Source organism: Suillus subalutaceus, assembly GCF_016647625.1.
Source record: "Suillus subalutaceus strain FC151 chromosome Unknown DFJ58scaffold_75, whole genome shotgun sequence".
NCBI lineage: Eukaryota > Fungi > Basidiomycota > Agaricomycetes > Boletales > Suillaceae > Suillus > Suillus subalutaceus.
In genome coordinates this window covers 15,709-39,870 of record NW_024540324.1, presented here as the reverse complement: position 1 = coordinate 39,870, position 24,162 = coordinate 15,709, and the positions used below count along the sequence as shown (strand labels likewise).

Genomic DNA, 24,162 nt, shown 5'->3' with positions numbered 1-24,162 from the left:
ACATCTTGTACACCATCTATTCTTCGATGATACTCTCGATCAAACGGAGGTTTATCTTGAGCTCTTAAGTTTTAGATTATACTGTCTTTTCCCACCTCATGGTTTTCTTAGGGAGAATACTGGCGTGTTGTTGTTGAGTTCTCCGCAACGGTGAGGCAGTTCTCTAAAAACAGTCTACATTTACCCGACATTACTTTACAGTTCCTTCGGTCTGGTTTATGGCCGCGGGCAGTTTTCCCGATGGTATTCCGAACGACCTCTCTTCCCAAGTCAATGGGACAATGTACATATCGATGATCGGTTGGACTGAGCGGTTGCCGACATATCTTCTGGGTATCCTTCCGCTTACCATCTTAACCATCCTCACTTTACCTGTGCTTTGTACGCTTGGAAACACGGTCATCAGAGGCTCGCCTTCGACGCGTCGAATACCCCTTATCTCATTATGACATTTACTGCTGGGAGTCTGAGTCTTGAACTCGCAAATGAAGGTGTGGAAGTTTACCTGTATGAGCGCGAGCGCGACGAAGGTGTCACAAAGAAGTTTGTGTTAGTTACAAAATACGATGAGTTGAACAAGGCGTCGAAGGAGGCACTCGAATCCCCGACTCCGAATGTTAGCGGAGGAGGGCTCTTGTCGAACACGATCGGTTTCCCATCTCCTGAAACCTCTGCCGGCTCCACGTGTTGGGGCCTTCTCGGTTACAATCATTTGACATCTTATTTGTTAGTAGAGGCTTGTCGAGTTGTCTTTGTGTCTGTCATTCAGTTCTCGCTGAACCCTTTTTTCCGTTATGCATGCCTCGGTCACCAGGCCATTCTTGCGTGGTGTCTTGAGCTTTCCGTTACGGGGCGTTCTAGAGTTTTGCGTTGACACCACCTCTGTTGATATCTTTGCCGCAGCAATCGAAAGTAAATAAAGTTTTGTTCCGCCTCGACATCGACACAAAATAGGAGCGCAAGCAAACTACACACATGCACAGTAGGATGATATGACTCGATCTGCTACTTTCAATTGTTCCACCTTTAGCTTTCAAGTCATCCTCAGTCACATTGGAAGAGCCAACGACCGAAGGAGTGTCCATCAATGAGACCTCATCGAGGCTGGGGAGGTTACATCACTTTCCTGGCTGTCAGACTCACTCTGTCCTTAGCTTGCGTGTATTCTTCTGGCCTCCAGCCCTATTAACATTTTTCATTTGGTGGTGAATCCTGACAGTTTTGGTCGGTCTGTCGAGAATCTAGGTTGACACGTACGCACCTTCGGGATATATCTTACGTTTCTGAGACGACCCTCGCAAGGCGTGAGGGTGAATTCTTTCTCATGGACAGACTCATAAAAAGAGGTTTCGGCGCAATGACTGAGCCCAATTAAGATGGACCCCTGAGAATCTATACACCGCAAAAACGTTGGCAGCAGGTTTTGAAGCAACTCCAAGAGAAACATATTTCGATGCTGTTGTGGTAACCACTTGGCTAAGATGAACATCCGAGGAAACTATCTGTGAGTGAATGTCAAGGTGTGTTCCGATAGGAAAAAATCTTGTCGTCGGCAGGTTGAGAACCTGCGCAGTCCAAGAGAACCAGATTTTGCTTCTGCCAGGACGCTTCCCGACCAAGTTGAGGTGAACCTCCGAAGAACTGTTCATGAAGGTGTGATAGGAGGGAAAATCATTTGTCGGCAGCTTTCGAATCCGCACTATCCAAGAGAGCAGATTGTTCTGGTGCCAGTTGGCCACGACTACTTAAGATAGACCTTGAAGGATAAGGTGTGGTAAAAGGAAAAAAAAAAGATTGTCGGTCAAAGTAATAAGCGAGTCGGGCCCCGCCTGGCGTCGGCGCCGTGATCCGTAGCTGTACGATTTTTAGTTATTATCGTTATCATAGGTTCTCAGCTGTATACCCATCCTTTCTCTTGTTTATAAGTAGCATACGAAATTAAGCTTTAGGTAGTAGCTGGGGAATAGGTTTTATGTCGGCGGAGGACGCGACGTATCCATTATGATATACTAATACCCCTATCATGACAGACGAATGCTGTGCGTGTGATGCGAACCTTGTGGATGTGAGTTCACACATCCGCCGTGACTGACTATCATATCGACCAGCTACAGGCTTTGTAACTTCCCGTCATTAAAGCAACTACTGTAACTGAGTGCTACGATGCGCTGAAAGTACTAAGTGGCACAGCACCCCATATTATGTAAGTATCCCACAAAGCAATTCGTGTCAGCACGCGATTAAACAAAATGACGTCGACAGCCTCTAGTCCATTTTCACGAGGCTGCCACCATGATAATTAACCCTCAGGATGCAATTGCCACTAATCCTGAAGATACGCCTTTTCCCCATCTGCCGAAAAAAACGCCGGAGGTCGACCGTGTATGACTACATGACGTCGGACCAGATATAATATTTGGCCTCCAAGCTGTCCGACCAAGCCTTTCTATGAGTTTCACAGGAATTCGTGTCGGGAGACCGGTCTTCCGATCAATTCAACGACATTTTGCCAAGTTGGCGGCCATGGTTGATAATCGCATTGCACTCGCACGCACTGATCTTTCTCCAAATGGAGCACTCATACAGAAAGTGAAGGCGTAGGAAGACGGATAAGGAGCGAGGACGGTTTGATAGGTACTGTACAATTGTTAAATTATTCTGGGCGTGAGTTTGCGCACAATCGTGATGTCGTTCAGCCTTGGAATTTTACTTATTCCAGTTTTTTCTAGCTATCGCTCGATTTTAATGTGACTAATGGTTCCCTGCACACCACAGTACTAATATTCCATTTCTCCCTTCCATGTCCTTCTCCCACCTCATTCCATACACATGTACACCGCCTTTACATGTTCCAGCGCCATTCTACCGGTACCTCCTTGCCACTCACATGAATATGCCACCAAATGGCTTTAAAGGTTCTGGGCTCTACGTATCTAAAGCTACCATGACACGTGTATTTTTTTCCAGCCAATTCACCGTCATCTCACCGAGGTCGAAAAGTAAAAGATGCGAGTCTGTAATTCACCAGTCTCTAAAACTCTTTAACCGAATACCTTCGAAAGCGCTTATTTCAACCTTATCGCTCGAGTTCAAACTCATCATTTTCGCCTCGTAGCGTCGGGCATCGTAGAAAGGTTTACAGATCCAGTCCGTAACTCCTCGCATGACATGTACTGTGTCCAGTACGAGGATGTCGAGGAAATAGTTGCATTACGGTTTCGACCAACACGCTCGTCGATTTAGAGATTGAAGCCGCTCGCAGAAGAACGGTATAACCACCCCGTGGGTCAACAAGGTCCGCCTTAAGCTCCGCAATCCTGCATAAACGTGGGACAAGACGAGGTAAAAAGTTTCCCAAGATTGTCGCAATGTTACTTGGAGCACAAATTCAAAAGCGCGCCTCCGAATCTCAAGCAGCCTTATTCCCACCAGTCAGACTGGAAACTCCACAGGGAACGAATGGGCCCCGATTACCTTCACCGATGAGCTCAGCAGTGACAGGATTTTCCCCAGAAAAGGCAGGCGCCGACGACGATAATCTATCGGGATGTCAAAATGACAGCGGTAAAAGGCTCACGCCACTGGCTTCTGAACTTGGTCTCATAAGTACGTAGGGTTCCAATCAGGAAATTAAATAAACAACTCACGCGAACGATGATCGTTCCTTCAGGATTTTCGGCTTAGTTATCTAGGTATGTCAGCGTCAAGATTACAAGCAAGATGGTTACCTTAAATTTAATATGCTTAGAAACCTTCTCATGGAAAGCTTTGTAACCAGCTTGGTTGAACCTGGCTTCATTCCCGTAGCCCGAGGATGCCCAGGGGCTTGGCACCGTCAACATCAATCCTGTCGATATATGCATGAATAATGAGAACTTTTTGGGAGACCTGACGGTGACAAGAGACCGTTACTATCGTAGTGAAGACTTGTTGGCACAACTGCACAAATACGGCGAGGTTCGCGGCCCGAGACTCATCTACGTCTGATAGAACGCCTATAATGTGCCTTGCACGAATCATGACGACGAAGATCCGCGATGCCGCCGAGGGCTGCGCAAGAGATACGGTAACTTCGGTGTGCGCAGGTTATCATGCGACTTTGGACAATAAGATATTTTTCTTTCGTGCCAAAGACGTTCTCCGATCAAGCTGAAGTTTTGCTTCCTATCGGGATCGACCGTCAGAAATTGGATAATGTTGTCCCTTCTTGATTGCTTGGCGTTTCGATGTCAATGGGTTCCTCGAAGGGCAACAGAGCGCCACAATCACAATGCACAAAAGGGGATATTAAGATGCGGCTCGTTGCACAGCTGATTCAGCGCCACGCTCGCAGTAATTATAGCAGCGAGAACAGGGGGAAGGAAACAATAATAGAAATATCAATTGCTCAACGGAGCAGCAAAATAAAATCGATCGCACACCCTCGGACACCCCAACCAACAGAACTTTCGGGAGATGCCTCAGGGACGTATTGTAACTGATGTGAGGATTGACCCACCTTCCTAAGTACAATCAGAGTCATGATCCTGCTCCTCCGTCGCATCCCGTTTGCGTGCACGGGTCTTGCTCGTTATCCCCGTCTTGCTCGCTGCGTGGCTTCGCACCAAGGATGTGATTTCATAAACCAACGACAGTTCCGTCTCTGGAACCTCACTGTCGTCGACCAAATTTGAGAGGCAATTGAGAGCCGATATCTCCTTGGCCCATATGTCTGTTGCTTCAAAAGTCGGGGTCTCGAGAATGAGAGGAATATCTTGCGTCCGTGGGTCGGATACAACGTGCCTGAATGTAGAAATACCAAGATGTCCGCTGAAACGGCGATGAAAACGACCGCTTAATAAATAACCAAGGATGGAACACGCACAGTCCAATATTTTCATGTCGATCTTTTTTTGACCCGAGGGCGGCCTTTGAGTCATTCAAATGCATCCCCTTGAGATATGATAGTCCGACTTCGGTGTCGAACGCGGAGACTGCGTGATTCAAATCACGGTTATGTTTCCTAATAGTTCGCATCTGTAGAACTCACGCGTTGCACTATGAAGCTACGTTAGCAAGTGCATGAAACGAAGTGCCGGAAGACATACTCCCATCCATTTTTTGTTGAGATATCGTATCCCTGAAATCACGGTAAAAGGTTTGCAAGGTAGAGAATGATGTCCTTACTGCAGCGAACGCATGACCTAAATTCCACTAGTCAGGAAGATCAGGTATACAAGGCTGAGACGCACAGGTATCAAGGCAAACGCCTACTCGTGTCTTGTCTTCGACGTGGTCAATAATCCCCTTCAGCTCTGGAAACCGAGAGCCTATAACATTTCCTGAACCTGCCTATTTTGAACAATGAAGTAAGGATAGGAAATATTCCAAGCCGTATAGATGCACACCATGTTCTCGATGACAATTGTTATATATTTAGTTGCTTTGTGCGCATTATTGATACATTCAGCGATAAAGGCTATCGACTCTTCTTTCGTGGCCTGCCCAACAGTCGAGCCCGGACTTCAATGACGTGAGTTCGAGCTCGAACGGAAAGGATCAGAGTGATAGACTCGCTGGAAATTGTACAGCTCGAGGCCAAGCTGCTCGCACCGCTGAAGATCATCGAGGAAGCAGTTGAACGATTTCTGCCTCTTCTCCCTAAATTCAGACAACCATTACCCATAAATCAAAGAGGCGAAGTTACTGGCACTCACTCGTCCGGGTTTCCCAGGTTAACTAAATAACTACCGTGGGGAAGAACATGCTTTGGCGAATACCCAAACTCTCGCATCCGTCTCTTAAACGCATCGACATTTTCGGGGGAAAGTGGTGGGGAATCCCACTTCCGCTGGGATTTTACAAATAGAGCGAATGCATTGGCGCTGTACGGATGTAATGCTCAGGGCTTCAATAAAGGGAGACTGGCACGAAACGCGTCTCTTACCCAACCATCGCTGCATTTCGAACAGCATTCTCGACTCCTCCTGCAGCTGATACATGTGCTCCGATCTTCCACGGACTGGAGACACGTACTGGAAAGTCTTCCGTCAGAGGTTCATCCCCCGTCTTTTTCCGCTTCTTGTGCACGGGTTTTTTCGTTGCTACAGAGATTCATGTTTAGTCACCGACAGGGAAGCGAAGGAAGTTCAGGGTCATAAGCACCGTGTTCTGATTCATCTGCTGATGCTACTTTTCGACGTTTGGATGACTTCGAGTGAGAGTCGGATGACGTCAAGGTGATCGGTGCAGCAGCGGCAGTGGACCTTCTAGTCGGACCCATTATAAGGTTCGTCAGAATGAGTGCCTTTGTTTGCTTGAGGAATAACAGCGGGGTGCAGGGTAGAGCTCTAATATGAGATAACGTTGTTAGCATTAGATTCAGAAAGTCGAAGTCAGTCACTACTAACGGTATAGATAGTTGGTGGCAGTTCCAAAACGTACAACCACGGCATTTCCCGGCCTCAATAGCAATCTTAGTACGACTTTTGAGTTTTCTCTGTATTACAAGTTGCTCAGAAAATTAAGGTGCGGACGTATTCCGATTTCAATAAGCGCGAAGTGTTTGAGATAAATATAGGTGAGGCGAAGGCGTAATGCAAATGGGCAGGCAGGGGCTGTTCTATGAAACTATACTTCTCTAGTGGAACGCCGTTTTCGCGCATTCGAAAGTTTCATCGTGTTCGCATCCACGTTTTTAGATCATAGGCCACAGACTGTAATAGGGGGTATTGATTAGCGCATGTTACCAATTCCAATCGCAAGGGGGAATTGTCCAGGAGCCAACTGGTCAACGTGAAATGATCCGATAGTGGTGGTTCTGTTCCGAGTTGATCCAGATTGCAACATCGCAAATATCGAACAATGGGCAGACTATTTACTATAATACAGCTGGAAACTTAAAGAACCACGGACTTTTTCTTTTGCTTCTGATCGGGATGCTGCATGCATATATAATTTATGTATGAGGTAACTGCTATCAATCGCCACGCACCCGCAGCAACTGCTGAAAACCGTCGTGGTCTATACCTCGGAGGGGCCAAGAATGACACGAGTACTCTGTCTTCCTCCAGTGATGGACGACAACTAGCCGAACTCTCGAACAACCTTTGCTGTTGCCCACGACAACCTAACGCCTGAATTCCTGACATTTGGATCAATACATCCAACATGACATCTCGTAATGTCATAACACGAACCATGGAACTTCCCGGGGATGCCCCAGCAATGATTTGCCTGCATCAATCCTCCAATTCAAAATGCCGGTATCGCCATCGATATTCTGGCTGATGACTGCTGCCGCGTTTCTAACAAAGGGTATATGACACTTATGTTGGCTCCGTGGGGCAACCTAATGGGTATTTCCACGTCACCTGAGCTACTTAGGTCACCGAGACCTCGGTATACCCACTCATGACGCGCTTTCATGTCCAATTTCGGAGCCGTAAATCCAAGTGAGGTCGGATTATCAGTGGGGATCGGTGCTTGTACGTCTTGTTGCGACATAGGTAAACTCCCGACGAATTTTAAGTGTGTTTATGGGATTCGACGGGACAGGTTCTAGTTGGGGATTAGTGTGATGTGGTGTCCGCGGGCGGGTGGCTTGACATTGTTTGAAACTCCGAGGGTATGTGGCGTACTAGCACGTTATGCATTTGGGTTCTCTATGTACGAGAGCAGTAGCTGCAGTGCCCATCTCACGCGGACATTAAATAGTGGGATGTGGGACAATCAAACGGACTCACGAGGGCTACGCGCGCTCAACGGTAAAGTATTTTCCTACATCGCGATATGAATCGCAAATAAGGAGACGGTCAAGGACCTCGTGCCTTTACCACATACGTGGCTTCTTCTAAAACCATGCCCTCATGCCAAGGTAGTCCGAAGCTGCGCACAAAATTTGATGCATCATGGTATGCGCAGTGAGTTGTAGGACCTCGCGCAAAAAAAAACCAGGAGCATGAGGGGTATCATGTTCGTCGACTCAGAAGACATAGTAGTACGAAGCTGTGCAGAAACGATAAACGAATAGTTGTAAGGAGATAGGACGTGCCTTTATTTAATTATGTGCACGGGCTGCGTTTGCCTACGGTTCAGTCTTTCCTTAGGGACGTCGCGTATTTACTATGTTGACATAGAGTTCGCATCTTGTCAGTCTATTCATAAAGTTAGACGTGAATGATATCGGTCAATAAAGACGTGGATTTACTATGGGATTAACTAGGACGCAAGCCTGTTTTCTTTTTAAGTAGAACGCCCATGGGACATCCCGAGAGGCTGAGCAAAGGCTGAGAAGCCATTGTTAGGCTGGCAGCTGGTGACAGGGGTAGAGAAATGATTGTGTATGTCGGGGGAGATAGGACATGTAGCGGCATTAACGAAGGACGCAAAGTGGGAAGTTTGAGGAATTGAGAAACCGACTTAATGGAGTGGGTATTGGATGGGGGATATTTGATTCGGCATACCCCGAGGTTTTATGATGTGATGATATGAAGTTCGGACGTGTGGAGTATATTGAATGTCGGGGGTAGGGCAGACGATGAGATATTCTTGGTACATCAAATCTTCATAAGGGAACGATTAGTTGAAAGGAAGCGAAATTACTTTAATGAGGAAGGAATTAGTGCTGAAGGAAGGATGATGTGAAGAATGAAGGTTAGGTTCTTCATGAAGTGCTATTGAATCGATAGGTCGGCTCGATAGTGACCGGTGAAGACAGGAACGAGGGTGACGGTAGTCTAGAAGAACCTAGGGGTGTGCCGTCAAAGCGATTGTCGGACAATTCGGAACCGCATGCTGAGCCTGGAACATTTGGGCGTCTATTGAATAGTACTTTAGTCAAAAGTCTAGACTCATTTACCAGAGTAATTCTTCTATTGATATAATCTCTTCAAGCATCGACATCGAGCTCGAGAGCCTTGTTGCGTCTGGGTTGAAAGCGTGAGTTTACCTGTGTTTGGGTTTCGACCCTTACAAGTTTACACCCTTGCGATAATAATCACTTGGTACGCTATACAGCCATGCACATGGACCACCACACCGCTACTACAGGTCCTCCTTACTCTTCAGTTCGCTTATTTGCTTCACATCAGTTACCGCCACCACAAGTTCAGCTACCTGCTATAAATCACCCTCAGCGTGCATCAGTCACAACTCTCCCTCCCATGGCTGCAATGGACTCGACGCCCTATCGCCACCCTTCTCCAGTCTCATGGGGTCAATCATCATCAATCCATCGCACTTCAAATTCAAGAGAAGATGTACCAATCCATTCACAACGAGAGATGAGGCAGATGAAGAGAGAACCCACTCACCAGATCCACTCAGTCCCGCCACTCAAAGAACAGGAAGATACTATGCCAGCAACAAGCGATTTCGTCAAAAAGCTTTACAAGTACATCTTCTCTTCTTTCTTCTTCATCACCATCACAACTTTCATTTCTATCATACAGAATGTTAGAAGACCATACCTTCTCTCATGTTGTGTCATGGGGCCCACAAGGCGACTGCTTCGTCGTAAAGGTCCGTATTCTCTTCCAATTATCGGTGTTTTCACCCATATTTCATTCATCCTTCCCTCAGGACATGAACGAATTTACAAAATCCATCCTCCCACGCATGTTCAAGCATTCAAATTTTGCTTCCTTCGTAAGACAACTCAACAAATATGATTTTCATAAAGTGAGTCTAGTCTACTCCGGATCTCGAACTTCTTCCTTTCAGTCCTTTCGTCTTTTCACCGTTCCTTCTATTTTTATTCCCACCTCGAGTTCTCCATTGTCCCCACTCATGCATACATCACGCGACTTCTTGCATACCCCCATATCGTCTATCAAAGGCAATCCAATCCTCTTTATCTCAGCGATCCGCACTCCATTCTACCACAGGAATCCCCCATCCTCAACTCGGCCTTTCCCGTCGATCCTCGGTTCGATCCGAGGCTTCTATGTCTATCTCAGATGCTTGTCGACCAGGTCTGACGGTTTGTTCGTGCATTGCCACCGCCGAGATATACTTGTCACTCTCCTTTTTGTAATTGGTCGTCGCCACAGGGGGTTCTTGGCACCAATCGTGACCTGGCACAATCACCTTGGGTCCGTCTTCATCTCCGTAAAGGCAGCGTCCGAGCGCTATACATTCATCAGGCCGTACTTACTACACGATGTACCACTCCACCTCCTTACATATCTTACCTCCTCTACCTCATTCCGTTCTACCATCCAATATACTAATTCTTCCGCATCAGGTTAAAACATCCGACGATGCTCAATTCGGCGAGCACAGCTGGACATTCCGACACCCCGATTTCCATGCCGACCGACGTGACGCCCTCGAAAACATAAAGCGCAAAGTCCCCGCAGCGCGTAAATCTCTCCCATCCTCCTCTAACGGGGGTCACAGCGGCGGCAGAGGAACAAGCTCCGGCAGCCCCATCCCAGGCGAAACTAGCACTGCCGAACTAGCAACTGTGCAATCCCACATCGGCGTCCTGCAAAATTCATACCAATCGCTCTTCTCATCGCATGATACCCTTTTATCATCGCATGAGACACTACGAGGACAGACGGATTCCCTACTTGCATCACATTCGTCTTTACAGGCTCAGAATGATAATCTATTCGCTACGAATGAGACTTTGAGGAATCAAGTCGTGAGGGCTGAAGAGCGGATTAGGGTGTTGGAGCGTCAGTACGGGGACGTGCTTGTTGAGATGGTCAATTTTCAAAAGGGGATGGCGCAGCAGGATGGCTTGATGCAGGGATTGATACAGTATTTTTTAGGGGAGGGAGGTGAGTGTCTTTGATCGATTGTTTTGTTGCTTTATTTCTTTTATCATGTCCCATTCCGTTCCTCGTCGGTTTCCTGTCTGTTCCGTGTACCTTTTCGAAATGCGCTTCCCCGTGGGGGTGACTGTTGTTACCCCTGTGGAGATAAAGATGCGTCTGTTTGCAATGCGCTAGTCGTGGTCTAGACATTGATGATGGGGCCTCGATGCTCAGTTGATGGGTCTATGATGTCCAATTGATAGGTTTACAATGTTCGGTTGACGGTCTACTAGGCACCAAGGACGCGGGTGCATTTTGAGTTGGTGATGGCCCTGATTTCTATGCCTGGGCCTGTCCTTCTTCCTCCTCTCGTGTATTTGTGTTTTCCCTCATTAATACATATTTCTCTCCCCAGGTAAACCCAAAGACCCCTCAGACGCTACCTCCCAAACCGCCGCCGGGTCTTCTACTGCTGCTTCAGTACCTATCGCTCCAGTATCGGTGTCTCAACCCACCGTGTCTCAACCCCCACCTCAAACCCCCATCCACAGTATGTCTCAAACCTCAACAACACCCATCGCGCCTACCATGACGCCCAGCACACATCCACCGCCTTCTCTCCTAGCATCTCACTCACAGCGGTCTATGAGCCAACCACAACCATCGCCCTTCCTCGCATCTCCTTCAAATTCAAACTCGTTCTCCATGCCTTCATCACACGCACGCAAACCCATGCCCATGTCCCAACCGCCCCAACCAGCCTCCCTCCGCAACCCATACTCTCTCCCCCCTCCCCACCCCCACCAATTCGTCCCAGCCCAAGAGCAATTCGTTCCCGCCCAAGAACTCGGCCTGCAAGATCCAGATATGGTCGCGCGGCTGAGTCTAGTGCAGATGAACGAGATGTCGAGGCGGGCAGCGAGCGATGCGGCGTTTAGGACCCCGACTTCGACTTCGGCTTCGGGTTCTGGTGCTTCGGGGTCGTCAGCGGGTGAGGAAATGCATATGCAGAGGACGAGTGGGATGCATTCGCATTTGCATCGAGGGGGGCAACATCAACAGCAGCAGCAACAGCAGTCCTCATCACAAGCGTCGACACAAGACGGCAACGCTACGTTTCTCCTTCCCCCTGATATGAACTGGGACGCGCCGACGACGATGCATGAGGGACTGCAGGTTTTTACGGTTGGACATCTGTTACCCCGGAGTAGCGTGGAGGATCAGAATGGGAATTGGATGTTCAATGCTAATCCTTCGACGGGCGCTGTGCCTCCACCTGCAGAAGGTGAAGGTGAGGGCGAGGGAGGGAACGACAACGACAACCTTCCATCGGAACCCGATCCATATTCTGAAGAAGTCGTACGTCCGACGCTGTCTAATGGACGATCTTCGACTGCGCCTACGACTATCCGTGTTCGACGGTCTACGTTCGTGCCGGGATGGGCTGTTCCGCCTAGGGTGTTACTTGTAGACGACGACGCGGTGAGCAGGAGATTGAGCAGCAAGTTCTTGCAGGTGTTTGGATGCATGATTGATGTTGCTGTGGATGGTGTTGGAGCTGTGAATAAGATGAACCTTGAAAAATACGATTTGGTGTTGATGGCGAGTACTTTTCTTCTCTCCGCGTGTGCCACAAACTAATTTGATTGGGAATGCTACAGGATATCGTAATGCCCAAAATGGACGGAGTCAGCGCTACGAATCTCATACGCCAATTCGACCATATGACCCCCATTATCAGTATGACCTCTAATTCGAAACCGAGCGAGATTATGACGTATTATTCATCTGGGATGAATGATATTTTACCTAAGCCATTTACGAAGGAGGGGTTGTTGGATATGTTGGAGGTGTGTTTTATACCAAGATGGAGGATGTATGAATTGACACGGCTGCGCAGAAACACCTTATGCACCTTAAAGTTATTCAACAAATGTCGAAAGTACCACGTTCGCTCGGCGTCCCACCTCTCTCAGATCCGTCTTTTAGCGAAGCACTCGCGGTTGGGGCGTCGCAATTACAACGACACACTTCATCGTCTAATTCCAGTTCTACATCTAATTCATCCTCCTCTTCCAGTCTTCATCCGGCGTTGGGAATGTCGGGGTACGACGACGATGGACGGATTAACCCCCTAGCAGGGATGGGTCTATCTGACGAGCGATACGCAGCTATTCTGAGAGATATCGTTACCCAGGAGAGTTTTTCGGGGGGTAGGAGTGCCCGAGGGCTTTTCGTTCGGTCTCGCAGGTGCATTAGGTCCTGGGATGGGAGGAGAGAAGCGGGAATTGGACGATGGAGGCGATGGGAGAGAGGGGAAAAGGGGACGGTTTGAGATCATCGAGTGAGTTTCGCCTGGATGGATACCAGTTTTGGAGACACTTTTTCTTTGGTGCCTACCGTATGGACTCGTGCTTTTGCGAGCGTTTGGGTATGGCGCGTTCTCCATTAGTACTCCCTTCACGTTCTACTTTTATTTTCTTCACGTCATGATTTTCTTCATACCTCATGTTACCATGCTTTGCTTTGCGCTTATGCCCGTCTTCATGATATCATATCTTACGCTTTCATTTTCAATGTCGCCTTTTCTTGTATCGAGATCGTTTTCTCTTCTCTTCTTTTTTTGTTCTGTGTATTACCGTCGTTCTCCCTGTTGCTGTGTCATATCGTATACGAATTTAGCTTGCGGAGTCTTCAGATATGGACAACTCTTCGATGGGTTAATAACTTGGAGAAGCGTCGGGGCGATTTCATGGACGCTTTCCCCATGGCATCAGCGTAAATACATTCTGTTATTTCCCTGCCGGCCCATCAGGAATCACCGAGCCTGTCAAAATGCCCAAACAAAGTTGCATATGCGGCTACCTGAGTCACCCTAGATTTCATATCTTGCCCGGTGAGACTAAGCTCATTCCAGCATAGTGGGTCCGAGTCCTTCAAGTTGCCTTGCGTATGAACGCGCGATCCGACGTATGCCGTCAACGATATTTCAAATTGATAAAACACCTAGCAGGCATCCTTCATCGAAGATCTGATCGGTGAACTGGCCCGGGGGGTACTTGAGGGTCAGTTTGTTTACACCACATGTGTGGATAAGGCAGGCGCTCATGCGTGGTTCCGGTTAGGCAGAAACGTGGCTCAGCTGGCAAGTCTTAGTTTGAGATTCCAAGATCTGAGATCAATACTTATCATGATGATACGTGGTTTCATCGTAAGTATACGTATCGGAAGGACTTTCACGCGCGAAGGTTTTGTTGTACCTCAGATAAGTTATCGAGACTTGCATTGCAAAAGTTACAGCAATAGATATCGCAATTAAGGGCACAAAAACAGTATCGGGAAACATAAATAAGAAACGTACGAGAAACATGAGTACAAGAAGAGTCACAAAATCACCGACGCAATGATATTCAGGATTACACCGAGAGAACTTGCGCGTTATACAGTTTTGCATACTCGCCATCATCTTCAATCAGCTGAGTATGCGTCCCTCGCTCGACCACGGATCCATCCTTCATACATCTGCCACGAGGTGTCAATTTCATCTGTATAGCTAGCACAGCGTTTCTGCTTACATGATCTGATCAGCCTCCTTGACAAGATGGTGGAAGCGGTGAGTGACAAGGATCATCGTCTTTCCTTGGCGGACATGGTGAAATTCGGAAAGAATGTCGCGTTCCGTGATAGCGTCCAAAGACGACGTGGCTTCATCGATTACAACTAATCTGATGTCTGTGTGATTGATCCTCATAAAGGTTCTCGCCCTGATGAAGAAACAGTGAAAATGAGCAGCTATGACGCAGAAGTAACGGTAATGTACGTACGCCGCAAGGCGTTGTTTTTCACCACCTGTCACCACTTATTAGTCAGTGAAAACGCGCACACAAACTGCGAGTACTGACCTGAGATTGTGACTGTGTGCTGTTTATGACGCGCCAATTCTTCCCGCAATCTCTCAGAGATGGCGCCATAAGTTCCGTCGACCCACCCATTCCCAATATCATGAGTAGGTGTCACCTGTGTATCATACCCATTCTGCAACTTTGATACCCAGTTCGTGCAACTACCCATTTTGGCTGCTTGTTGAATTTGCTCATCGGTCGCATGAACACAGGATGGCAACCCAAGGCAGATGTTCTCCTTCACGGACATGGGAAATAACAGCGGGAGCTGAGGCAAAAACGCGATTGATGCGCGCACATCATCGGAATCATATGTCGACAATGAATTGTCGTCAATTAGAATTTCCCCTTCAGTAGGATTGGAGAGACGCGCAATGAGCTTCAATAATGAAGATTTCCCGCTGCCATTGACACCGACAACAAGGACAAGCTGACCGGGAGCAATCTCCAGGGTGACATTGTCAAGAGCGTTGTGACTGCATTTCTCGTAACGAAGCGATACTTGTCTATTTATATCATATGCATCAGAGTCAGCACATCACCGCATTTGTAGCATGAAGCTCACCGAAAAGATATTTTCATCCCATCCGACGAACCACCTCGCGAGGGATCTGGATAAGACATCGGTCCATTGGACATCTTGCTCTTGTAACTGATAGCATCGTAGAGCCACTTCGCCTGAAGGCATAAGCTCTTCAGTGATGTAGAATTCATCCCATATTCGCCGATGCTTAGGGAAAGCCTATTGGTCGCTTGTTGTAGCAGAGCAATTGACATCACAGAAGAAGGCGAAAGGCGACAAGGCAAAACCAGCGCATAGACCGCCTTGAAGCATGTCAGTACATCAGACAAGTAAGATATGATAACTTACGAGTGGAAGGTCGAGGGTTAAATTGATTAGGAAGTCCCAGTACCACCTTCTGAACAAACCACTTGTCCAGGGAAATGGTTCCGTTACGATTTCATCATCGAGCTGCTCAGTCGACTTCTGGTATTCTGCACAACCCATTAGCATAAGCGCGCTTGAATGAATATTATCTTACCAGAGTGGATGCTGTTGGCGGCGCCGTTGAGTATCAGTTCCTCTCGATATTGAGATGAGAATGCTAGGTCATAGAGAGATTTCATATGCTTGAAAGGCACGTTTAGTGTATAAAAGATATATCCTACAACGAGTTTGTTTCAGAAAATAGCGATAGTCCTCAATAACCACAAACCTTGGGTACCGGTAACATTGGATGGTGCCAACCAGCGGACGAGCGGATGAGCAATGCAAAATAGAAACAATACCTCTCTCTCCGGACTAGGTTTGTGTAGTACTGCGTTCATCAAGACAGCTACTTGCGACAACAGGGAAATGGTTGTGCGAGCGATGTGAAATGAACCTTGTAAGAATGACGAGCCTGGTATATCCGACGGAAAGTGGCCCCTGACGGGAAATATTGTGTAACAATCTAGGAAATGGTGTCACAAAAGGTATTGAGAAGTCAACGAAGATCTATACCTTGCATGGAAGACACATCTACACGCATACTGGCTGGAAATATTATTCACGGTTTCAATATGGATACAACTCTCGATGGGTTGCATCACCTTCAATAAGCCGGGGAAGGAAATGTGCTTTCAAGCGACTGTTGATAATGTCGTTCACATATGCTCTACAGTTAATGATAAGCCAGCCACTCGAAATAAGAAATCACATGAGCGTACAGGCAGCGACTGCAAGCAGGTTCAATGATGGCGCAGAAGAACCCTCCGTAGATGGCAATATTAAGTGAGTCGTGAGACACGTTTCCCGAGGAATGACCCTCGACCTGCACAGGATAAGTTTCATACATCTGATTCGGGTGCACCACTCACAAAGTTAAATATGGAACCTAAACAGAAAAGAAGCAGTGCATCGGAGATACTAAGCCACAACATAGCGCAGATATGGCCAATAAACAGCCCAGGAGCCAGAAGATATATTTCTCCGAGAAGCCTTCGAGCGTAGGATAAGTCGGCAAAGGAGACAAGATACTGTTCAATCCAGGCTCGAATGTCCAAGGTCCAGGTGACAGGTGGCGGGCTTTCGTAGGCAACTGTATATATGCCATGACTCAAGATTCGCGGTGGAGGGTGAGGGGAAGGGACCACGTCCCGAATACACATTGGTTTCTTCTCGTCGGTCATGATTGTGCACGGGCGAGAATGGTGGTCTCTGGAAAATGCTTGATCGAAGGTACGCTGGAAGGTACTTATGTGTTATTTGAAGGACACACGCTGCCTCTTAACTCGCGCCACCGTTACTCTTGTGCGTGGATGAGGCGGCCAACAATTGAGAATCTGTGATTCTTGGAAGCGGTCGATTTGACATTGACAGAGTGGTGCCACGAAAGGAGCCCACAGATCCACCACCTGTTGCGACACAAGTACAGATGCCAGATGCCAGACACCCCATAAGGAGAAGGGCTGCGAGGATTCAGGATTCAGGAGGGTGTTGTGTGTCCCAGGAGACAAAAGTCCGACACCAATAGAACAATGTGTCCGTGACTGGTGCTTCTCCAAAATTCCACGTAGGTCAGTATACGCGGGTACACACAGTAACAAAAAATATTTTTTTGGCAGCCAAAATAGATGTACCTTGGGTCATTGTGGGCTGGTAATATCCAGAATAGCAGCTCCTTGCAGGTGAGATGCGTCTTCCACAAATCGCATTGTACGAGAAAGAATCGTCGATGACCATATTAGCTCAAGGAGGAAAACGACCACGAACCTCTGATCGAACAAATGTGAAAATACTCGTGAAGGAAGTGTCAACAACAGTTCATTTCGGTCGTTGAAACTTGGAATGCCCTCATCGCGCCCACAAGCAACTTGCGTTTGTCACGATGTTTTCGGCAAGGACAACGCTACCATCAAGCAGTGAGGCCGAAAAACCTGAAACTAGCAAATCATTTCCCACATATGGCTTGAGAATAAATACTAGCCTCATGAAGTCATTCAAGTTGAGCTCGCTGACTCCGGTCGAGTAAAAGTATTGATGTCGTGACCTTAATGAATAATATGGCCCGGGTATACAAAATTTTTAGTGATCAGTATTGTGTTGAATGGACAACCACAGACATCCTGTAGCGTGTACACTGACGACACAGCGCATCGAGATTGAACTGCTGGTCGGATGCACAAAACAAAGAAGAATGCAAACTGTCGTTTACAAGATATGAGGACATTACGTACTAGCGCCTTCATGTTTTCTCAAATCGGAAGCCACCTAACTTTCCAAATTTGAATCGTCAAGTGTTGTTTCATAGTATAGCTATAAGTTGTGTGTGCTTGAAACAAAAAAAAAAAGGTCACGTTGCGGGGCTTCACTGTAACAGACGTCGACAACTGTTGGTGCCCGATTTACATACAATAATTATAGATGGGCCGCGAATACCACAACAAACCTGATCTATATCTCCATTGTGTATTTCAAACAAGGGAATGCTTTGTGCCGAACTCCGGATTCAACCAACCAACCAACCATGAGTCCATTTTCTCCCATACATCTTCCTGCTCCTGTGTCCACTCTTGTATCTTTTCTCTGACACACGTAGCACACAAGCCCTCGGCGGCCCAGTCGATTTGCTTAATTTGCTCAAGCATTTCGAGTGGTTTGCAGACACCAGAGTTAGATATTGCAGGCGTTATTACGAGCGGCATCCATTTGTCCGCAAACACGTCTGTACATGCCATATGAGGAGTTGCAGGCTAAAACAATCGACGAATTAGCGCACAGCCTCTTGGTTATACAATAAGGGATCAAGTCATCAATAAAAGAAATCTTCTAACATTCGGTGTTTGGTGGTCGACGAAGGCTATAGCATCTGAAGCCAGTGAAACGTATCAACGGAATCGCCGTTTGATTAGGATCTCATTTCCCGGTGACTCGCCACAAGTCAAAATATCACTGCGGTGGCCACTTCCTCCGAATCAGAAGAAAGGAACACGCACTGGTGTGAACAAAATAGGGGTGAAATGCTCCACGATGCCAGTCATCAAGCTTCTGCACCGCTCGACATCTGTTGGGGGTAGAACGAGGCGTGGCGTTGACGATGACCCTGGCAAACCGTTTGGTTTAATGAAAATTTCCAGATCCAAGTCATCGTCCTCGGGTTCGAATTCAGAAGTCGTCACAATGCTGTAATATATGCCTTTCCTGATCTGGAATAGTAGATTCAGCTTCTCGATGATCTCCGAAAACCTTGAAAACGCCTAGCGAACGAAAAAAAGACATCCGACAACAGTGAATTTTTTGTCCCCGATCATAAATAAAACGAAATGATCACTGAAAGCTCGTAGGAGTTAGACGCTGACCTGTCAGTAGCATACACGAATTCTCCAGAACCAGAAAAATTTGCCCATAAATAATAGGAACGAGCCACCCCCAGCATCGATAGTAGCCTTCCCAGACGCGAGAATCCATATAAAAAACCAAGCATTTAACACGCCACAAGAGAACCCCACTAAGTGATTGCCCTACACGCGTCTGAAACCGCAAGCTTTTCAAAGGACGGAAGAGCATGCTCAAATGTCCGACTGGCCATTAGAACGAACTATCGTACCACGGCAAGAAACCCAGGCAAGTGGCAAGCGTATTCAGAGAAGCTTGCTGTCCATAATTCCACACCGACGGAACAACAGGAAGGAACCTAACACAAAATCGCAAGCATGACGGAATGGACATGAACCCACCGATGGAATCTGATACGACTGCACAAGTGCCAGTGCCTCTTTTAGATGGCTACTAGGATGTGCGAATGGCTGAGGCCCCTGTGGAAACATCGATACAAAGTAAGCCCGTGCTGACATGTGCACACCGGGCAGATCAAGCTGATTCGGGGAAGAGACACGCAGGATCGCCGCAACATGCGAGAAGGGCGCTTCAGCGGAAAGAGGGCTGCAAGAGCATCAAAATTGTTTTCTGTCAGTTCCACCACGACGAAATACTCTCACATATCATGGTATAGATGCTCCAGCAGCGCTGTAAAATCCTGGACTTGAACACCAAGTTCTGGTGGAATCAATACTTCAGAGTCGGCGCTGGTCTCGCTATCTAACATCCTTTGAACAAAGCGGGATTGTCGACGCAACAAGCTCTCGTGCAGCTTGAAGCAAACCTCCCCATTGCTCATGCTGCGTGATCGAATGACGATGGAACCATCGCTAAACCAGTATGTAGGATGCTGTCTGACGTTTTGCGGCTCGGCGGTCATGCGGCTCGTGAGTAAGCTGCTTGTTGTGCGCCACGATAACCAATACGTCCAGCCTGCAGCCAATGAGACGGGGATGAGTGTGAGCAGCACTCGACGGCTAGAGGTGATGTTTGCCAGGTTTCTCATGAGAAGTAGCAGTGCCGCAGTAGCACACTGTGGATGTGTATGTGAACTTCTACTAAGCGTCATCTGACGGAAACTTTCAAACAACCTCACTGACACCGGTAACACCGTAATAATATCAATGCATTGATAGGCCTACATAAGAAGATCGAGGACATGCTCAGGGTCCATGTTGATGACAGGAACAACTTGAATGTGCCCACTTCTGCGCACCCTTATGTATCAACTCTAAATGAGTACAATACTGTCTGAGTACACGAAAGACTGGGATAAGACGTAAAGTACTAGTACAACACTTTACTCAATCTTTGTATCGAATTTAACAAGACATCGCCTTGCTTTATGACTTTGTCGTACTGTGCGTTCTTGAGCGATGGTCGTGTCGTCTCCACAATACCGTGCACCTTGTCGATGGTGCAATGCAAACGCCCGTTGGCGATAAACCGTGAGAGCTCACTAGAAGAGATGCTCAGAGGCGAGTAAAATACACGTGCAGATAATACATGCCTGTCAACAAACTCGACGCTGACACCAAATGCACTGCTAAGACTTTCAAGAGTGAGGCTGCGGTAGGACTCCAGGAGTTGGCTGTATGCCAAAATACGCATCTCTCGTACATAGTAGCGGGTATGAGGCGAGAGGAGTCGTGAGGGTAGGAGATACTTCTGCTCAAGGGTCGCTGTGGGCATGGACACGGCATGTCAGTCATTATCAATCGCATCAGACAAATATAATGTGAAGCTGGACAAGGGCCTCGGAAGTGGATTGTGGGTGCGAAGAAACGTACCGAGTGCGACGAAGAATTTTGCGTAGTGGCAGTCGTAAAGGTTGTTTAATAGGTCTCCAAGGATCGGGATTTCGGGTAAAACGGAGATAACCTCTGGTGCGGTAATAAGCTACAGGAAATTGATCAGCAGTGAGAAATACTAGGAGAATAAGCATACCCGTTTCTTGAGATCTACTCGTTTGAGGGTGAGAGCGTTTATAATGATGGTGAGAGCGACGAAGTCATTGTACGTTGTGAGTTCAGTGGCAGTGAATGTCGATAGTGCATCGAGGAGAAGTGCGCCACCAGCCTTAAGCTGGCGGATAGATATCATGTGGAGCCCACGGTAGACCTTTAGACGATTACGCCTATCCCAGTCACCACCCTCCTCGATGAGTCTAGATGATATGTCAATTCAAGGTCACGGCAAAGCTTTGCGATAGCGCACCTTTCTGCTTTGGGAAGGTTCTCAGTGATGAGGCCATTATCGCCGAAGAAAATTCCCAGTCGGATGAGAGTGAGCACAATATCTATCCTCGAGCCAAGGCCAGGTGTTTTCTCTAGCGCAAGTTTTTGCGCTGCGACTGCGCCTTCCTTTATATATAATATTCAGTGTATGTATGACTTAGCATAGGAAAGGCATACCTTGTCACCAATTCGAGTTAGATGATTAGCTCTAGCTTTCAAAGCGTCTGATATCTCGGATTCTCCTTCTTGCTTCTCCGCCTCTGCCAGTCTCTCGTCTAGCTTCTTGAGCTCTTCCTCATTATCTTTCTCCATCGATTCGAGCAACGCGGAATCAGGCGTTAGAGCACCCGCAGAGGTTACTAACTTATAATACGGTGACATTTCTGCATAAACCATAGATCAAGTCAATAACATTAAGATGATCTCATTACTTACTATCTGCCTTGATTCCTTCAAGCAATTGTTTTCTTGCATTGTCGTGAAGTTGCCCGAGCGTTGGTGAGATAAGAGTGAACAGGTGCTGGGGGAGGCTGAGATTTGGTATCGGAATGATTTCTTCTGCCATGACTGTCAGTGTTAGGGAGCTTCCCTTGGCTTCCCTTCGACGCGTCAGTCTCACAAGTTCATATTCCCACGGTGTGAAGACGCGTCACGCCCATGAACGCTTTCTACTCATAGCCAACACTGAATATTGAATCATGACATCCACTCAAGACCTCCTCAAGCAGGCTGCAGATCTCGCGTCTTCTAACCCAAAGCGTGCAGAGGAGCTTTACAAACAAATACTGGATTCTACGGGTATGCTGAACAGTGTATGCCTTGACTGCTAGTGCTAATCCTGCTCCCAGCATCAACCTCTAATGGATCAGCAGTCAATGCTGACAAGGAACAGTCCCTACGTGACCAAGAGTCGGCCTTGATCAAACTCGCAGAGCTCTATCGAGATCAAAAGTGAGTCTTACAAAGTCTGTTGTTTTACGCAAGCCCTCACTCCAGACAGAGATGCCAGTGGCTTAGCGCAGGTCATCACACTCTCGAGATCATTCATGTCTTCAACTGCCAAGGCAAAGACTGCCAAGCTGAGTGAGTACCCTATGCTCTTGACCTGCTATACTTGATTAATGTCTACCTAGTCCGCACGCTTCTTAATTACTTCAACTCCATCCCCAACAGCCGGCAAACCCAGATTGACGTCCTAACCGACAACATTGAGTGGTCAAAGCGCGAAAAGCGCATATTCCTCAAACATAGCTTGGAAATTCGACTCGTTTCCCTGTAAGAAACACTTCTACTTCTTCTGACGATGCTGATCATTGGTACAGGCAACTTGAAGCACTACAGTACAAGTTAGCCTTAACGAGAATCGACGCACTCTTGACAGAGTTGAAAAGGTTAGATGACAAGATGATTCTTACCGAAGTACACCTCCTCGAGAGTCGCGTCTACCGTGGCATTGGAAACCTCTCGAAGTCTAAGGTTAGTCCTTCGGGTGCCATCCTGGTATTCTCATTATGTGCCCTTACGTCTGTGAAATGAAAAGGCTGCCCTCACTTCCGCCAGGACTGCTGCAAACTCAATATATTGTCCTCCTCATCTTCAAGCAGCGTTAGACCTCCAATCCGGTGTTCTCCATGCCGAGGACAAGGATTACACTACTGCATACTCATATTTCTACGAGACTTTTGAGAATATGTCATCGCAGGACGACCCAGCTGCGCTGAACGCACTCAAGTACATGCTTTTGTGCAAGGTCATGTTGAATATGGTGTGTTGTCAATGTCCTTAACTCGCCAATCATTCTGATGTGCGTCCCAGCCCGAAGATGTAACATCACTTCTCTCCATCAAGCTCGCGGTGAAATATGCTCAGCTCCGCGAGATCGAGAGCATGCGTACCATAGCGCTTGCGCATCAGAATCGGAACTTGTCCGATTTTGAGAAGGCCCTTCGGGATTACAAACATGGCATGTCATGTTCCATTTATGCAGCTCATTGTTGACTTGTCATTGCTACACAGAACTCTCGTCCGACCCTACCATTCGCTCGCATCTTGCAGCGCTCTATGACACCCTTCTCCAGCAAAACCTGCTGCGTATCGTTGAGCCGTACTCGGTGGTAGAGATTGACTATGTTGCCAAACAAGTCGGGCAAGGACGGCAGGACGTTGAGGCCAAGTGTGTATTAAATTTTCTCTGTGAAAAGTAGCTGATGTCGTGTCTCAGGCTATCTCAGATGATCTTGGACAAGGTGTTCCACGGCGTGCTGGATCAGGGAAGAGGATGTTTAATCGTATTCGATGAGCTAGAAGCCGACGTGCGCCCCCTATTCCCATTCATCCCATCCATGCTCATATCCCATTTTCAGAACACGTATGGAGCAGCAATTGGGACTCTGGAGCAAGTTAGCAAGGTCGTAGACTCGTTGTATGCCAAAGTACGTCCGTTTATTGTTTTTGGCCGCTGGTGTATGCTTACGAATGTCATTCAGACTGTCAAGATTGCATAGATGTTGTTTATGTTTCCTCCTTCCTACACGTGAAACTTAACATGATGCGTATAACTAAGAGGAAGAAACGGCCCCACTGTCAATGGTAGATATGACCGCGCTTCAAGTTATTAGCCGGGTCATCGCGCTGATCTGAAACTAAGTAGCTGTCATCACCCTGAGGTTGTATGTAATATATTGCGCAACAAGGGACGAGTAGAACGTGAGACAATGTTTAATGAGGTATTTTGTACTTCGCGACACTCGATCTAATTCAACTTGCTTGCAACTGAGTTTCAATGAACTGTAGAGGAGAAACGCAAGTTCTAGCACAGTATGGACCCCATACTAGTACTGATCATTGATCATTTCTTGCAGTTCTTCGATCTATGGAATTTACTCAAGGTTCTAAATCTACTGAGAGCGCTACCTGCT

At 47.3% G+C, this 24,162-nt stretch overlaps 6 protein-coding genes across 6 annotated transcripts; 2 read left to right on the top strand and 4 right to left on the bottom strand.

The window, feature by feature from the left end:
- Positions 1-4,265: 4,265 nt before the first annotated feature.
- DFJ58DRAFT_794950 (xylose isomerase-like protein) lies at positions 4,266-6,421 on the bottom strand. Its single transcript, XM_041390488.1, has 13 exons — positions 6,390-6,421; positions 6,145-6,329; positions 5,927-6,083; positions 5,697-5,864; positions 5,557-5,640; positions 5,388-5,502; positions 5,232-5,331; positions 5,167-5,183; positions 5,088-5,119; positions 5,030-5,037; positions 4,865-4,973; positions 4,499-4,809; positions 4,266-4,445 (listed from the first exon to the last, which is right to left on the bottom strand). The coding sequence occupies exons 2-12, from the start codon at positions 6,260-6,262 to the stop codon at positions 4,503-4,505; spliced, it is 1,215 nt and encodes a 404-aa protein (XP_041242383.1). The 5' UTR covers positions 6,263-6,329; positions 6,390-6,421; the 3' UTR covers positions 4,266-4,445; positions 4,499-4,502.
- Positions 6,422-9,335: 2,914 nt separating this feature from the next.
- DFJ58DRAFT_716928 (HSF-type DNA-binding-domain-containing protein) lies at positions 9,336-13,093 on the top strand (the record flags this gene model as incomplete). The annotated part of the gene is made up of 11 exons (XM_041384282.1): positions 9,336-9,373; positions 9,432-9,501; positions 9,562-9,660; positions 10,226-10,373; positions 10,629-10,769; positions 11,161-11,225; positions 11,571-12,030; positions 12,103-12,347; positions 12,407-12,666; positions 12,825-12,958; positions 12,996-13,093. 11 exons carry the CDS (start codon positions 9,336-9,338, stop codon positions 13,091-13,093), a joined length of 1,758 nt encoding a protein of 585 aa, XP_041242382.1.
- A 1,037-nt stretch (positions 13,094-14,130) lies between these two features.
- On the bottom strand, positions 14,131-17,013 carry DFJ58DRAFT_452631 (P-loop containing nucleoside triphosphate hydrolase protein). Its single transcript, XM_041380474.1, has 12 exons — positions 16,508-17,013; positions 16,358-16,461; positions 16,241-16,305; positions 16,152-16,184; positions 15,865-16,101; positions 15,691-15,813; positions 15,519-15,643; positions 15,213-15,472; positions 14,648-15,153; positions 14,570-14,594; positions 14,321-14,509; positions 14,131-14,267 (listed from the first exon to the last, which is right to left on the bottom strand). Exons 1-12 carry the CDS (start codon positions 16,817-16,819, stop codon positions 14,162-14,164), a joined length of 2,085 nt encoding a protein of 694 aa, XP_041242381.1. The 5' UTR covers positions 16,820-17,013; the 3' UTR covers positions 14,131-14,161.
- A 983-nt stretch (positions 17,014-17,996) lies between these two features.
- On the bottom strand, positions 17,997-20,066 carry DFJ58DRAFT_794927 (uncharacterized protein). The gene is made up of 4 exons (XM_041390487.1): positions 19,628-20,066; positions 19,367-19,571; positions 18,626-18,835; positions 17,997-18,382 (listed from the first exon to the last, which is right to left on the bottom strand). Exons 1-4 carry the CDS (start codon positions 20,011-20,013, stop codon positions 18,104-18,106), a joined length of 1,080 nt encoding a protein of 359 aa, XP_041242380.1. The 5' UTR covers positions 20,014-20,066; the 3' UTR covers positions 17,997-18,103.
- Positions 20,067-20,112: 46 nt separating this feature from the next.
- DFJ58DRAFT_794924 (26S proteasome subunit RPN7-domain-containing protein) lies at positions 20,113-21,863 on the bottom strand. The gene is made up of 7 exons (XM_041390486.1): positions 21,680-21,863; positions 21,422-21,627; positions 21,225-21,370; positions 20,955-21,174; positions 20,798-20,906; positions 20,518-20,689; positions 20,113-20,466 (listed from the first exon to the last, which is right to left on the bottom strand). Exons 1-7 carry the CDS (start codon positions 21,807-21,809, stop codon positions 20,295-20,297), a joined length of 1,155 nt encoding a protein of 384 aa, XP_041242379.1. The 5' UTR covers positions 21,810-21,863; the 3' UTR covers positions 20,113-20,294.
- A 2-nt stretch (positions 21,864-21,865) lies between these two features.
- DFJ58DRAFT_794919 (proteasome regulatory particle subunit) lies at positions 21,866-24,020 on the top strand. The gene is made up of 12 exons (XM_041390485.1): positions 21,866-22,042; positions 22,093-22,195; positions 22,245-22,327; positions 22,378-22,519; positions 22,567-22,720; positions 22,785-23,009; positions 23,060-23,207; positions 23,261-23,417; positions 23,466-23,556; positions 23,608-23,676; positions 23,731-23,833; positions 23,892-24,020. The coding sequence occupies exons 1-11, from the start codon at positions 21,943-21,945 to the stop codon at positions 23,746-23,748; spliced, it is 1,290 nt and encodes a 429-aa protein (XP_041242378.1). The 5' UTR covers positions 21,866-21,942; the 3' UTR covers positions 23,749-23,833; positions 23,892-24,020.
- The last annotated feature ends 142 nt before the right edge of the window (positions 24,021-24,162 follow it).